We start from the raw sequence: 16,741 nt of genomic DNA on the forward strand, positions 1-16,741 counted from the left end.
GGTAGTGGGTCAGCCAGCTCCTGATGGTGTCTTTGTGCCTACCTGTTGGTACACAGAAAGTATATTTAGGGATGCCCATGGGATGTGGGCTAGGCATCTGCAGGACCCAAACCCTTTGGAGTCTAATAGACTACACAAAGTAGTTAAAGTGGGAACTGAGGGAAAAGATGGAGGGGCAGGCTTCCTGAGAATGTGAATGGCTAGCATGAAGGGGGAAATAGAACTGGACAAGAAAAGGAGATGCAGGCTTCTCAACACCCAGTAGGACCTGCTTCATTACTCTTGTATTTGTACCCCTGCCAGTTTGGCTCACATCCCAGGTAATTCTCTCTCCCTGCTGTGGTCAGGTCCTGAGCCATTTATTCTGAGTAGTCGGACAAGGCAAGCCTGTTGCTTTCTCCTCATGCTCAGGGAAGGGAGGCTTTTCTTGCCCGACAGGTGGAATCAATGGACTTGCTTCTCCCTGCAGTGATGAGAGTGCCAGAGGAGGACTGAGTCCAGTCCCTGCCACAAGTGGCACGCTGTCCACTTGTGTTATTCGTTGCAGCCCGGAGGGGCAACTGGGAGAGGCTGGTGAAGGGTTCGTCCCTTATCTTCCCTCCTATACTTTATTTCTGCATGACAAGCAGGATTGCAGTAATTTATCGCAGTGCTCCTGCTGCACCCCTGTTGCCTGATGCAAACGCATCCTAAGTAAGGAGATGTTTTATGCATACATGGAGTCTTGCCTGAGATTTTAATAACGGGTTTCCACGCTGTTTGTCTGAAGCAAATCAAGCTTGATTTTATTATAGTGCAAGTTTGCCGGTCCTTATGGTAACCTGGAAATGAGAGATGTGCGTTCACCAAAGGAGCGGGAATCAGGTTTAAATGGGTTGTGTTCTCCTGAATATGAAGGACTGGTGTGAAGAGAGTGGGATCAAAATGAACTGTCCCTAAATTAGTTGGTGCAGAGCCCTTTTTATTTTTGTAAATGTCAGTTAAGTCTTTGTGTGATATGTTTATCTGATTCCCAGAGTGATTCAGTGAGGTGAATAGCTGTGAAATGTTATGGATTCCAAACTGTGTGTCGAAGGAGAGCTGTAGGAAACCTAATACTTGAAAATGATTTAGTGTATTTATATCTATCGTCTCACTTCAACGCATTTTAACAACTCTATTTTGGTTCAGATAGCATACTCAGGCACTCTGATGATAACCTAGCAGATGGGTGCAGAGAACGAATTCTTGCGGTAACTTCTTTTAATAAACTAATATGTCTGAGGAAATAGGTGAACCGCTTGAGCACCTGAATTTGTTTTCCATGCTGTTCTCAGCAGCGTGTTTATTCCAGTAATTAAATTACTTAGCAATGTCTTTATTTAAGGGTATCGTTAGGCTTAGAACAATTTGTTCTCAAGACGTTCTAAAATTCCTCTTTTTAAAAGACCAACTCTCTCCTGTTCTGATGCTGTCTTGGAGGGGAACAAAACACAGCAGATTCCACTGTAATGAGTTGGTTATGATCAGAGAGTTTTACATGTCTGAAATAAGATTTTTTTTTTTAAATACCCATAATAAAATCATTAGTTACAAATGGAAGTGGAGAACGTTTCTGGTGAAAGATATGAACAGGTGCGCAGAATATTTGTTGTTGTACAAGCACATTATATAAATAGAGATAATTGCTGTCTTCCAATTAATTTTGTTGCTCCATTGGAAGTGGGAAGTAAAAGTTAGCAATTTGGTACAATAAAACTGCTTGGCAAAAAGCAAGTGAGCTCACAGGTGTACTTTCTGCCGGAAGACGTAGGTGTGGTATTTCAGCAATCGAATGTTGCCTGGGCAGATTGGTATGGCTAAAACCAGCTGTCTCCCAGGCAGCCAAGTGTTGATTGATCTACAAATGTGAGTGGTAGGGAATGGAGAGATTAACAAGGGGGTAGAGAATGGTTAGGAACAGAATCCCTGGCTGGATTAGGGCTCTTGCTCTCCTTTACCTCAGAATGCCTCTGGTCACAGTTGTTGATAACATGGGGTGGTAAAGTATATAGGGAGTGAACAGATTCCTGTTTCAGAAAACTGGAAAGTCTGAATGGAATCTGTGAATGCTTGAATCAGTGTGGGGTTGAATATCCATCCTTTTTGATCCATGGATTAATAGATGATTTCCTTGCTCTTAAAAGAGGGCTTTTGTTGGGGTAGTTTATCTTCTTTTCTAAAAAAGAAAAAAAGGGGGATATTCAGATTAAGATTCCAAAAAAAGTTTCTAGGTGTTGTACAACTCATCTGTTGTAGTCTCATGTCTGGATTTCAGAGACACTCTGTGATGTTTGGTGTTGCGTTTCTTGAATGTTGATCTGCTATGCCACAGGGCAAACTGCATGAAGAATTTGGAAAGCAGTTTATGGCACGGCATGGAATGATGTGTGTATGTGTCTGTCTGGTGTAGTGATTAAATCTAATCTGGGAGAACTGGGTTTGATTCCCCACTTCTCCACATGCAGCTGCTGGTGTGACCTTGGGTCAGTCACAAGTTCTTTCAGAGCTCTCTCAGCCCCACCTACCTCACATGGTGTCTGCTGTGGGGAGGGGAAGGGAAAGGAGATTGTAAGCCACTCTGAGACTCACAGTGAAGAGCCGGGTATAAATCCAGTCTCCGTCTCCTCCTCCTCCTCCTCCTCCTCCTCCGCCACAGACTATCCAAATTGCTAGACCATGCCTGAAGAACCTTAGGTGCTACTGATCTTTTTCATGTTTAATATTGTTGCTAAATAGCACACACCAGGCATATATATGCATGATGAATTTTTTAATTAATCAGAGGAAAGATTAGGTTTGGTATGTTAACTGTCAGTGGAAGTAGTCTGAAGGGAAACTAGGTTCTTGTTACTACTCCTTAGGCTCCTTCTGACCCTGAATAGAACAGCAGGAACAAAACAAAAAAAGGCGGAAAGCCAGTGGTACTTCAAGGTACAACCGAGACATGACATCAAGGCATTGCATGATCCTCTAGGATTTCAAAATCTCTATAGTAAAAACCATAGAGATAGTAAAAGCCATAGAGATATTGGAAATACTTAGCATGTCATGTGACATTGTGATGTTGATTCTGGGTATGTAACTGGAAGTGCTGTCGTTACATCAGCAACACTAGTCTGCAGAGTCTGCACCCCCTCTACAATATGTCTGGGGGAAACCTTATAGATAGCTAAGAAGCCGGTGGGGCTGTAAGCTGTGGAATAGGAATGGGCGCTAAGAGTTATGGATGCTGGCTGGTGAAAGATGAGATCAGACTAATTCTTCTAATTCAAGGTAGTTAGTGAGCTGAAAGTAGAACGTCTGAGTGAAATACAGGTTAATGAAGGATGTGTGCCCACTGTACTTTGCACCTGAGATAAAATTACCACACAGATATTTACCTATAGATTCTAATTTCGTCACATATTTACATATTACAACAACAATGTCCCATGTTCTATTACTATGCTCACTCTAGCCATAGGGATCTACAGCTGACAAGTGTGATTTCAAAGCACTGTCTAAGCTTAAAAACTGGACACTGGTATTCTGCATAATAGGCACTGGGACATAAGCATTTTACCTTTATTAGAATTTTGTTATTAATCTGCAGCTGGGGGGGTCTTCTAGGCATCAGTGACTGCAAAGTACTGTTTATTCTTTTACAAGAGTATGAGTTTTGCAATTATGTTTTTAAGGACTTAAGCTTGCACATGTGCCTCTTTTAATTAAAAAAAACCACTGGAAATTTAACAAAGAGAAGCTTGTAGGTATAATAAGAGAGTTGAGGTAGGCCGCCAGCATCAGACAATAATTATTAATGTCAACATCAGGCCACTTTTTATTTTCCAATTAAATGAAATGCATTAAATTTGTCATGTGATTAAATATATTAAATATTTGCTCTTGCTACATGTTGGAATTGAGGCTTATGATTCTGCAGACCCTTTATCTCTCCTCCACCTCCCCCAACAGCTGTGGCAAAATTTGGTGGTTTCTAGATTATAAATGTATTTTTTATTTTGTTTTTGCGTGGGGTGGAAAACAATGATGCTCTAACTGCAGTATCACAGAGGTGGATTAAGTGTTCAGGAAAAACTTTGCTCTTCCATAACAAGAAGATAGGTTTTTATTTATTTTAAAAGAAAAATACACATCCTTATAAATTATTACATAGGAATTCTGAAGACTTATTTGAAATTAAGTGTCTGTATCACCACATTATCTAAGGTTAAGCCAACATGTACATTTGTACCAAGAATGGGTGAGTGAATGTATTCGGTCATTCAGAAATTGGTGTTGCCCTTACTTTGAATGGGCTTTGTCACAATATTGTATGACCAAATCTGATTTGGTATAGGATATTGTGAAATCAAATCAACATGCAATTACATGATCTAATTGACTGAGGTCATATAGATAAGGAGAAGAAACCAAGTAAGTAACGGGTGGGGGGGAGCACTGAAGAACCAGCAGAGAGGAGGACCCTATTGACTGTAAGTAATTATGGAGAAAATTGAGGGTGATTTCCCACATGCGCTGCGACAGGGTCCTTCGGTTTGAGCTTGAGAGATGTTATGTCCCGAAAAAGGTTAATGTGAAAATTGTCAGCTATGCTGCCATGAGGGTGCGGAGGTTGGTTGTCTTCTAATTGCCTTTGCATTCCTACAAAAATTCATAACAGGCCTATTATTGTGCTTAATTTCAATTTTTATGCATAATTGTAGACGAAATCTTACTGTATTTCCTGGACATATTTTGTCCTTCATTCCTTTTAAAAAAGTCTTGCTATCTCATAAGGAGACAATGGGAAAATGAACCAGCCATATTCAGTGTCTGTAAAAAGGAACTCCTGCTCAGTAGTGAGGTTTATTGTTATGGATGTCATGGTGGAAATTCACCTTTTAAAAATATAATGAAATTGTTGAGAAGAGATTTCCTTTCCTGAAAGCGTGTACTACGTTGTTGGCTGTGGGTTCTGACAAAAATTCATAACAGGCCTATTATTGTACTTAATTTCAATTGTTATGCATAATTGTAGAAGAAACCTTTTGTATTTCCTGAACATATTTTGTCCTTCATTCCTTTTTAAAAAGTCTTGCTATCTCATAAACCATTGCATGTTCTTATAAATGCAGTCCAGTTTGTTGAGTAGTGAGCTTTGGGGAAGAAGAAGTCTTCAGATAGGATTGTGATATAAGGAGACAATGGGAAAATGAACCAGCCATATTCAGTGTCTGTAAAAAGGAACTCCTGCTCAGTAGTGAGGTTTATTGTTATGGATGTCATGGTGGAAATTCACCTTTTAAAAATATAATGAAATTGTTGAGAAGAGATTGATAAACTTGTAGATGGTGGCTGGTTTTGTTGCTTCTCTTTCCTTTTATTAGGACATCGTTCTCGTGTCCCAACTGATCTGGCTACTCTTATCAATTAATATTATTGTTGGGGAATAACTTGCTTCCCCCCTATTTCTTGCCCATTTAGTGTTTTTGCTTATCTATCTATCTATCTATCTATCTATCTATCTATCTATCTATCTATCTATCTATCTATCTAATTTATACCCCACCCTCCCCACAATGCAGGCTCAGGGCGGCTCACAATCAATACATAAATACAATTAAAACAACATAAAATCATCTAAAAACAATTTCATTATAGCTAATACAGCTGTTATAGCTAATACAATTAATAAATTAATAAAGTGCTGCTGATGGTTATACTATTGTTCAAGATGGCTGGCTCTCACAATATACTTTCAAAGGTCTAGGAACCATTCTGCTTGAGTGCAGGCTAGGTGTTAAACCAGAACCAAGACCAAGGGCCAGGGCTCTAAGCTGGCTCAGCTTAAGCCAACCAGCCACCGCTTGTAATGCTCAGTCCAGATCTTCTGCTCTGGAGTCGGATGGGCTGCCCAACATCAGATAGAGCTGGGTGTCATCAGTGTACTGGTGACATCCCAGCCCATGCCTCCGGGCAATCTGGGCAAGGGGGCGCATATAGATGTTAAATAGCACTGGGGAAAGCACTGCCCCTTGAGGCACTCCACAGTCCAGTGGGTGCCTCTTGGACTACTGTTCCCCTAGTGTCACCCTTTGTCCCCGACCCTGGAGAAAGGAAGCGAGCCATTGTAAGGCAAGCCCCTGGATTCCTATTTCAGCGAGGCGGTGGACCAATAACTGATGGTCGACCGTGTTGAACGCCGCTGACAGGTCCAACAACATCAGCACTCCCGATCTGCCTCTATCCAGATGCCTTCGGAGGTCATCTGTGAGGGCGATCAGTGGCATCTCTGTCCTGTAACCTGGGCGAAAACCGGACAGGAAGGGATCTAAGATGGAAATGTCATCCAAAAAGCTCTGTAGCTGAATTGGTACCGCCCTCTCTGTTAGTTTGCCCAGATAAGGCAAATTGGACACCGGCCGATAGTTAGCCAATTCAGTCAGGTAACGCTCCATCAAAGGTCAGGAGTGGGATCCCCATCCCCGAACTGCCCCGACTCAAGCACAGGACCTCCGTCTTCACTGGATTCAGTTTCAGCTGGCTCAGCTTAAGCCAATCAGCCATGGCTTGTAATACTCAGTCCAGATCTTCTGGTCTGGATGGGCCGCCCAACATCAGATAGAGCTGGCTGTCATCAGTGTTCTGGTGACATCCCAGCCCATGTCTCCGGGCAATCTGGGCAAGGGGGCGCATATAGATGTTAAATAACATTGGGGAAAGCACTGCCCCTTGAGGCACTCCACAGTTCAGTGGGTGCCTCTTGGACTACTGTTCCCCTAGTGTCACCCTTCGTCACCGACCTTGGAGGAAGGAAGCAAGCCATTGTAAGGCAAGCCCCTGGATTCCTGTCAGCGAGGCGGTGGACCAGTAACTGATGGTCGACCGTGTCGAATGCCGTTGACAGGTCCAACAACATCAGCACTGCCGAACCGCCTCGATCCAGATGCCTTTGGAGGTCATCTGTGAGGGCGATCAGTGCCATCTCTGTCCTGTGACCAGGGCGAAAACCGGACAGGAAAGGATCTAAGATGGAAGTGTCATCCAAAAAGCTCTGTAGCTGAATCGGTACCGCCCTCTCTATTAGTTTGCCCAGATAAGGCAATTGGACACCAGCCAATAGTTGGCCAATTCAGTCAGGTAACTGTCCATCAGTAAGGGATTTGTTGATAATCTCCCACAAGGTGCCTCGAAAACCGTCACAGCCAGGTTTGATTAGCCATGATGGGCACGGATCTAGGCAGCATGTGGTAGGACAGACAGCTAGGAGTAATTTGTCAACTTCCTCTAGGCTGAGTGGGTTGAAATGATCCAGAACTGGAATTGAAGACATGCATGGAACCTCAAGCTCGCTCACTGTGTCAACTGTGGCAGGGAGGTTGCGGCGAAGCGACAAGACCTTATTGGCGAAATGGCTCGCAAATGCCTCATAGCCTATATCCAATTCCCTAGCATTTGGTCTGCCCTGTGGCAGAGTAGTTATAGACCGAATTGTTCTAAATATTTGGGCTGGGCGTGCACTCACGGATGCAATCATGGCCGCGTAGTACTTTCTCTTCGCGGCTTTGATTGCCATCTCATAGGATCTCATAAACATCCTATAAGATGTTCTTGTGGCTTCGTCTTGAGCACGGCACCACCGTCTCTCTACCTGTCTCAGTCCTCGCTTCATAAGCCGCAACTTCTGGGTAAACCAGGGAGTAAGCCTACAGCGAGGGCGCAGAGGGTGTCTGGGAGCGATCTCATTGATGGCTGCAGAGAGCCAGTTATGCCAGTCCCCCACAAGCTCATCTAACGAGCCGCCAGGGGGCATCGTATCCTGCAGAGCTGTCTGAAGCCGCACTGGGTCCATCTGGCTCTGCAGGTGAGCTAAAATACGTTCGCTGCCTAAAGAGGGTTGGGATGGGAAATTCAGGTGAGCCCTCAGGGCATGCAGGTCTGACCATGGTACTACCGAAGCAGTAACCCGGTTCACTGTTACCCCCGCCGCAAAGATCAAATTGAGTGTGTGCCCAGCCCGGTGAGTGGGGGTCATTATATATTGGTAGAGTCCTAATGCTGCCATGGATGACACCAGGTCCGCTGCCTGAGTGGAGGTCGCGTCATCAGCGTGGACACTGAAGTCACCCAAGACTATCAGTCTAGGGTGTTCCAGTGCCTAGCCTGCTATGGCCTTCATCAGGGATGGCAAGCTATTGGCCAGTGCATTAGGCAGATGATGCACCAGCCAAATTGCCAAACTCTCCCCGGCCTCCCATACCAGGCCAGCACACTCAATGCCTGTGATCATTGGAGGCGGGAGCGCCCTGAAGAAGTAAGCCTCCTGGATGAATAGCGCCACTCCCCCCCCAACCTGTGATTGGTGAAGGACCAAGAACCCCGGAGGGGCGAGTTGGGAGAAAGCTACTGTCTCCCCTTCCCGCACCCAGGTCTCGGTCATGCACGCCAGGTCTACATTCTGCTCTTGTAGAAAGTCTCTAAGGACCATGGTCTTACTATTTCTAGACTTGACATTACACAACACCAATGTCAGAGGGGGGGTTATTCTTCCTAGACTGCCAACATCCTTCGGGATGGGACGCAGGCTGGAAGAGGGCCAAGCTTTCTCATTTCTCCGCCCCCTTCCTTTGATACTCTGCCTGCTTCCACTGCTATGAATAGGAATGGGCATGAAGCGGTGCACAAAGCGAAAGTTGTCACAACTCATGCTGCTTCGTGCATCGTGAACAGCCAACTTCAAGCGATTGCTTTGTTGATGAAGCAATCCACAACTTGGTATGTTTTGCTTTGGCAAGTTGTTGCGCTTCATTGGGCCAGACAGCCTGGCGCCAATCAATCAACTTCCCAGGCAACAAGGAGGAGCTTACTTCCGGTTTGGGAAGTGAGCTCTGAAGGCATTTAAATGCCTTTGGAGCCCACCTCTGGGTCAGGCCGGACCAAGAGTGAGCTCTGGAGGCCTTTATAGGCCTTATATGCCCTCATATGGGCAGTCCCCACCCTGAAGTGCGCTCTGAAGGCCTATAAAGGTCTTCGGAGCACACTCTGGGAGCTCAGTTGGGCCAGCCTGACCCAGAAGGTGGGCTCGGAAGGCATTTAAACACCTTTGGGGCTCACTTCTGGGTGGGGCTGTGTCTCAAGTGAGCTCCAAGAGCATTTAAATGCCCTCGAAGCCCACTTCTGGGTCATGCCGCAGCCACACCCCTAACCGGAAGTCAGCTCTGAAGGCTTTTAAATGTCTTCAGAGCTCACTTCTGGTGGGGCAGCCCCAAGAACTTCCTGAAGCACGAACCAGTTCGTGCAGTGGAGACATTCATAGAAGTCTGTGGTTCGGGGTTGTAAAATCATTCAGATTTTGAAATACTCTCTGGTCTGTGTTTCATGACTGATTTCAGCCTATTTCCAGTTGTCATGTGTTGCAAATAAATTCAGTCTTTACAGTGCGTGGTTCTTAGGCTTTAAACTTATCGTGTTTCTTATGAGATTAGGCTCCTTCACTACTATGTTCTGCTTCATCTTTACCTGTTTGTACAACAGAAAGGAGAGCCCTACTGCAATGTTCTTTCACTTGAGACGACTGAGCAGTTGACTTTTGAGATCCCCCTGAATGACTCCGGTTCAGCTGGACTTGGTGTGAGCTTAAAGGGCAACAAATCTCGAGAGACAGGGGCTGACCTTGGGATTTTCATCAAATCAATCATCCATGGAGGTGCTGCTTACAAGGTATGCAGAAACCTTATTTTTTATTCATAATATTTTAGTCAAATTACTGTTCTAGCTCTTCACTATAAACATGCAAAATGCTGTATGTATGATCAAGAACATAAGGATTTCTTTGCTGGATCTGATGAAAGACCAGTACTGTCTGTCTAATGCAGTAGCCAGTGAGATGTTTCCAGGGACATTAACAAACGGAGTTTCATGTAATACCATCCATGGTGGATTCATTCCATAGCATTCCATTCCTAGCAGTAGTTTTGAGTGCCTTGGTATGATTTCTTAAACTTTGACTTCAGCTCCATGTCATTTTGTAGCTCAACAAAGTTTGCGTCTTGGGGGTGCTGCTGGACTGTAGCTTCATTCTCACATCTCTTTGTTAACTCTTGCATTTATGTGCTATATTGCTGCCATTTATTGATCTTACTGGCCACCTGATCCAATTTCAGCTCTGTATATGCATCTTAGCTTTGAGTGGTCCCTTCTGACAGCTGCCCCCCACCCTCTTTTTTCCTGTAAGTAGCCCTTGAGATTTTATTCCAGCTGGTCTGAAGAAGAGCGCTTTGCACATGAAAGCTTACACTTTGAATAAAACTTTGTAGGTCTTAAAGGTGCCACTGGACCCAAACTTTGTTCTCCTGCTTCAGACCAACTTGGCTACCCGCCTGAATTTTTCATTTTGTAACTCAGTTACTTCTTCCTTCACAACCTCAACTTATTGCCTCTGAATACTTTTTTGGGTTTCCCCCCCTCTTTATTTTTATTACTGCAATTCTGAATAAAGACAATATGTTATTTCCTTTATAAAGGCTTGTCTAATTTTTTTGGCTAAAATACCATATCTCCCCTCAATATAATTTCCCCCTCTTTTTACTGGAATGTTTATTATTTATACCCTAAATTTCCCCTCAATTACCCCACATTTTTCCTTCTACCCCTTAATTTCCCCCTCCTCTTTGAAAACAGTTTTTGAGAAATTTTAAAACTTAATATAAACTAGAAATTGTGTGCGCTGCAAAAAATAACATTTACATAGCTAAAAAGCATGCTTCATAATCAACATGTTCCGTAACTGAGAATGCAGGAAAATAGTCAGTACTATTATATTAAGGACTTGTCAGCAAAAAAATGGCAAAGAGACAAAAACACACGTAGTGGTGACAGTTTCTCAAAACACAGTATACTGGTCTGACTAGAGTTCTGGTGACATATTTATTAAAAATTCCAATAGTTTCCACTACTTTGCAGAGGCAGAAACTTGGGAGTGCCATTTGCGAGCATGGCGTCATAGCCTGATCAATCATAAATAAGTGAGCAACGTGGAACAGGGTGCCCACCTCCAGTGCTCCCTCCTGTTGTCCCCTTAGCACCACACTGCTGGACCTCCTGAGGGCACCTGGTATTTTTGGCCACTGTGTGACAGAGTGTTGGACTGGATGGGCCTTTGGCCTCATCCAACATTGGCTTCTCTTATGTTCTTAATCCCATTACCGCCCACTTTGGGAACCACTGCTGTAACCTCTTTCCTCTTTTCCATTTTGGTCTTTCCTTCCAGTGTTTTTTCCTCCTTCCCCAAACCTTTTCATGCTTACACTTACAATGTTAGCATTGTAAACATAGGGATTTTATTTGTGCCTGATTCGAGCTACTTTCTTGCACACGTTGTAAGAGGATAAGATGTGTTTTGTTAGGCAACATGTTTTTGTCAATACTAGGAAATATGCTTTATCTTTGGGGGTGGTACTTGTTTCTTATACAAAAACTGAAACACTTCAGTCATTACTGACAAACTTCTGTTTATGCACCACATAATGGCTTCATTTCAAGGAGCTGCTGAGACAAGACTTTTCTCCTCATTCGTCTTTATTTTACTTTATTTATTGCTTCCCTTTTTCTGTGAGACTCAAGGCAGATGACAGAATATGAAAGATGCATTCAAACTGTAAGACAGACAGTGAACAATGCAATAGGTGTAGGATTAGAGTTAGAAAACAATGCAAACAACAAGTTGTCTAAGGCATAGTATACTATAAACCGCTCAGAAAGTGGAAGTACAAATGTAGGAGACAATGCTGTAAGAGTGCAAGATGAATCCTACAATAAAGTAAAGGTAAAGGTTTCCCTTGCTCGAAAGCTAGTCGAATCCGACTCTAAAGGGCGGTGCTCGTCTCCGTTTCCAAGGCGAAGAGCCAGTGCTGTCCAAAGACGTTTCCGTGCTCATGTGGCTGGCGTGACTAGACGCCGAGGCATACAGAACGCTGTTACCTTCCCACTGAAGCGGTACCTATTTATCTACTTGCAATTTCTTGCTTCCGAACTGCTAGGTTGTCAGGAGCTGGGGCCAGAGATGGGAGCTCACTCCGTCCCACGGCACTAGAGTCTCAAACTGCCGAAACAGCATCTTAACCTCTGAGCCACCACGGCCCTGATTCCTACAGTACAAGACTACAAACCTGTTCCATTATGAAGGTGTCATGATCTGTACTGTGCAAGCACGGCCTAGCAGGCCCAAGGAGCCTGGCTAGCAGTAGGAAGGGGCTGGGCCTACAAATTCCAGAAGGCCTTGGGAAGTTTTGGTGCCGATTTTGACCAATAGGGAAGAATAGGGCTCTGGAATAAGAGAACTGGTACAACAGGGAAAGCTGTTCTTCCCAGAGGGCAGAGCCAGAAGGAAGAAACCCTCATCCTGAGGGAAGGGTGAGTAGTCTAAGGCCACTTGTTAGTGAGCTAGGGACAGTATATATTTAGACGCATTAGGGCATTTGATTTCTTTTCTTTTCACCCACTTACTGTTATTATTCTGCATCTTGTTTGTTTGACCTCCTATAAAATAAACCTTTTCATTGTTTACTTTGCCTTGTCCTCACGCCTATTATTCGGCTAAAAGGGAGGTCTGAAGGTCTTGGGAGGGTGCTCTGGGCCTTCTCAAGGGATCCTAATTCCAGATTGGTGGCAGCGTCAGGTGACACCCCACCTGAGCCGTGACAGAAGGTGTTCCCTCCTGAATGGTCCCTCCATTCTGTTACAGTTCTCATCCCTTCATACACAACAGGATTCTTTTACTGGGGTATATATCCTTCTTGGGTAAGTCTTGAACACAGTGCCTGAATTCAGAGTATCTGACCATGGGCTCGCCCCTGACTCACAGACAAACAAATGCATTTCCCACTCTGGTGGAGAGAGGATAGAGAATATGTTAATTTATTTGTTTAAAACAATTATTAGCTGCCTTTCCTGCTTTACAGAACTCAGGGTGGCTTACAATAAGAACTGTGAAAGCCTCCCTTCCTATATATCTTCTCCCTTCTATACAGTACTTGGCCATGATAGAACAAAGCCATATGCAAACAGCACAGAGGAAACATTATACTGTGCATGCTTGTGAGGAAGCAAACCTAATACTGCAAAATCTAAAGACTTCCTCCAAGAATGACACAACTCAGAGTACATCATCAGTGAAAGGATGTATATTAGTGTGATAAGAACGGAACATAAGAACATAAGAGAAGCCAATGTTGGATCCGGCCAGTGGCCCATCCAGTCCAACATTCTGTCACACAGTGGCCAAAAATACCAGGTGCCCTCAGGAGGTCCAGCAGTGGGGCCAGGACACTAGAAGCCCTCCCACTGTTGCCCCCCCCCAAGCACCAAGAATACAGAGCACCACTTGCCCCAGATTGAGAGTTCCTATCTATACCTCTGAATGATATTTATGATATGGATATTTATTTTTTTATTTTATTTAAGCCCTGCCCTCCCCGCCAAGTTGGGCTCCTGTGCTCCTGTGTGTGTAATACTGTTGTTCAATGTCTGCGTTAAAGCGGCTTGGTGCTATTTTTTTTTTAATCATGCACTCTGTTTTTCCCCCCTTGCTGCTATTGATCTTTTTCATTTGTCCCTTAAGTAAATTCTACTTGTTTCCAGAGCTACAGGTATTATTGGCTTAAGCATATACACTGGATTTAAGAGAATTGAAGTTCTGCTGTGAAAACTATAATATATATAAAATCATTATTGTTATAAGGATAGTTTCTGTACGGATGCCTTGTGACAACTGAGAGGAAGAAGTGCGGGCGAGAGAAGCTGGTCGAATAAATGAGTTTCAGAAGTGCCTTGGGATAACATCTAGGAACGAGGCTAATACGAAAACAAATTCAATTTTCCCCCCCACTGTAATATTGAGCTGAAAACACTGTCCTTCGTTATGAAGGAAAATTGACTGCTCTCTGAAATGACTGTATAGATCCTTAACAGTGGAAAGACATGACTTGCCCTGCACTGAGAATCGAAGCATAGTCTTACTGAAAGAAAAGTGGTACTCAAAATGTTGGTGACAGGCTGTCTTTAAATCAACAAGGGTGTGGACCTTTCCTGTTTTAGAGACCACTGCTGTAATCCATACAGCTTTTACTAATACATTTGAGCTTATAAAAAGACAATTCCAAAGGGTAGCCATGTTGGTCTGCAGTAGAACGGCTACGTTTGAGTCCAGTAGCACATAAGAACATAAGAGAAGCCAATGTTGGATCAGGCCAGTGGCCCATCCAGTCCAACACTCTGTCACACGGTGGCCAAAAATACCAGGTGCCATCAGGAGGTCCACCAGTGGGGGCAGGACACTAGAAGCCCTCCCACTGTTGCCCTCCCCCCCCAAGAACCAAGAATACCGAGCATCATTTACCCCAGACTGGGAGTTCCTATCTATACCTTGTGGCTAATAGCCACTGATGGACCTCTGCTCCATATGTTTATCCAATTCCCTCATGAAGCCATCCATGCTTGTAGCCACCACCACTTAACTGCGGCAGTGAATTCCATGTGTTAATCACTCTTTGGGTGAAGAAATACTTCCTTTTATCTGTTGTAACCCGACTGTTCAGCAATTTCATTGAGTGCCCATGAGTTTTTGTATTGTGAGAAAGGGAGAAAAGCACTTCTTTCTCTTCCTGCTCTATCACATGCATAATCTTGTAAAACTCGATCATGTCACCCCTCAGCCATCATTTCTCCAATCTAAAGAGCCCCAAGCACTTTAACCTTTCTTTCATAGAGATTATTGGGGTATGAGTTTTCAAGAGTGAAAACTCCCTGAAAGGAACTTGGACTCTCAAAGGCTCCTACCCCAACAAACTTGTTCATCTCTAAGTTGCTACTGGACAGGAATTTAGCTATAAATTTAGCTTAGGACAATCGCCCTAAGAAAACAAGCGGGGTCGGTAAAGCCTGGGGCAAAGTGAGCAAAATCTTGAACAGGTGGATGTAGCATTTAAAGATACATTATAAAGAGAACCAAGAGGAGAGAAGAATCTGGCTGATGTGGGGGCAGTGTAAAACACCTGCCACTTCCTTGTTTTGGTGATTGTGAGACAGACCAGGTGTTGGTATATGTGAGTGCATGTGTGACCATAGATCAAGACGGGCAGCTGTGTTTGTCTGTCTGTAGCAACAGAAAAAGAGCAAAAGTCCAGTAGCACCTTAAAGACTAACACAATTTGTGGCAGGATATGAGCTTTCATGAGTCACTGTTCACTTCAGATACAGCTGGAATATGAGTCCATCTGTTCTGTACATTGGAAAGTGGAGTGATTTCAGATGCCGAATGACATTAGCAGGCAAACAACAATAGAAGATGAATGACAGTAACAGCATGACTGGATTAGGTGTGATATGCAGAGGGATAGTAGGTGTGGAGAAATCAGCATTGGTAATGAGACAGGAAACCTAGGTCTCAATTCAGTCCAGGTGTTATCATTTGTGAGTGTGGTGACCGTGGTGATTTAGCTTATTGCTAACTAATGTTACGTTGACCCTAAATCACTGTAATCCAGTTGATTTGGTGATTGGTCAGAGGGGTGAGGAATACTAAAATAATAATACTCATGTGGCCCTCCATTTTTTGAAATAATAATAATAATAATAATATACTTTATTGTCATTGTACATAGTACAACGAAATTAAGGTGCAATCATTCGGTGATCTACAAGCATACTCATATACACTCACACAACCATTAGGGTTCACATTGCAACTTAACCACCAATGTCACCCAAATTCCAATTCATACAGCATTTAAAGCAATAATAGCTCTCGAATAAAAACTGTTTTTTAATCTGTTTGTCCTTGTTTTGATTGTCCTATATCTTCTACCTGAAGGCAGCAGTTCAAACAGGGAGTGTTCAGGGTGTGACAAATCCTGCAAAATGTTCTTTGCTTTTTTCAAGCAAATAAAAGATAGGGAGTAGTAGAGGAATCTCCAGTGTGGTGCCCAGGGGCTGCATAGTGCCCGCCAAGTATTTTTTAAAAGTGGGTGGGACGAGGTGGAGCTTTTGCCCAGCACAGCTTGCTTATTTATTTATGTATTTGGTTTATACCCCACCCTCCCTGCTGAAGCAGGCTCAGGGTGGCTTACAAAAGATAAACATAAGAACAATTATTACATAAATAAAACCATCTAAAAGCAATCCAAAACATAAAGTGCTAGCTGGTTGTAAACTAATACATTACGGATGGCTGCAAAAGTTATGTTAATATAGTCTCCGGCCTACTTTGTTCATCAGTTCTTGTCTTTAATTTTTTTAAAATTTTCTAATCTACAAAACTACAGGGTCAGGGTAATGGAAAAACCTAAAATAAGAGAAACAAGGATCTGTAATACAGACATATAAAGTTATTGATACGTCTCAGTTAACATAGTAGTAAAGCATAAAAATTACTAATGCAATATGCAAACATGTCAAGCAAGCAATCACAATCTCTTTAGCTAAAGTGTAAATATCATAGAATTGAAGTTATGCATTAAAATAGACAACAGGCTATCAGAATTAAGCTAATTTGCAATTTCCTTTCCTCTTATCAAAGTCCAAATTAATTTTTAGTTCTGCTTCAGATTTAAAGAGTTTGCCAGACTCTCCGAGATGGTATCACAGTCTTCTTCTTCTTCTTCTTCTTCTTCTTCTTCTTCTTCTTCTTCTTCTTCTTCTTCTTCTTCTTCTTCTTCTTCTTCTTCTTCTTCTTCTTCTTCTT

At 43.3% G+C, this 16,741-nt stretch overlaps 1 protein-coding gene across 1 annotated transcript in view; it reads left to right on the plus strand.

Annotated features, from left to right (window-relative positions):
* Window positions 1-16,741, plus strand: part of PARD3B (par-3 family cell polarity regulator beta) — a gene marked incomplete at its 5' end in the record, with an annotated part of 453,865 nt that overhangs the window by 30,439 nt on the left and 406,685 nt on the right. Inside the window, one exon of the mRNA XM_015415996.1 lies at window positions 9,538-9,723. Coding sequence (XP_015271482.1) covers window positions 9,538-9,723 — 186 coding nt within the window. The remainder of the gene's footprint in view (window positions 1-9,537; window positions 9,724-16,741) is intronic.

This window comes from Gekko japonicus, unplaced genomic scaffold (assembly GCF_001447785.1).
Source record: "Gekko japonicus isolate JY-2015 unplaced genomic scaffold, Gekko_japonicus_V1.1 scaffold123, whole genome shotgun sequence".
NCBI lineage: Eukaryota > Metazoa > Chordata > Lepidosauria > Squamata > Gekkonidae > Gekko > Gekko japonicus.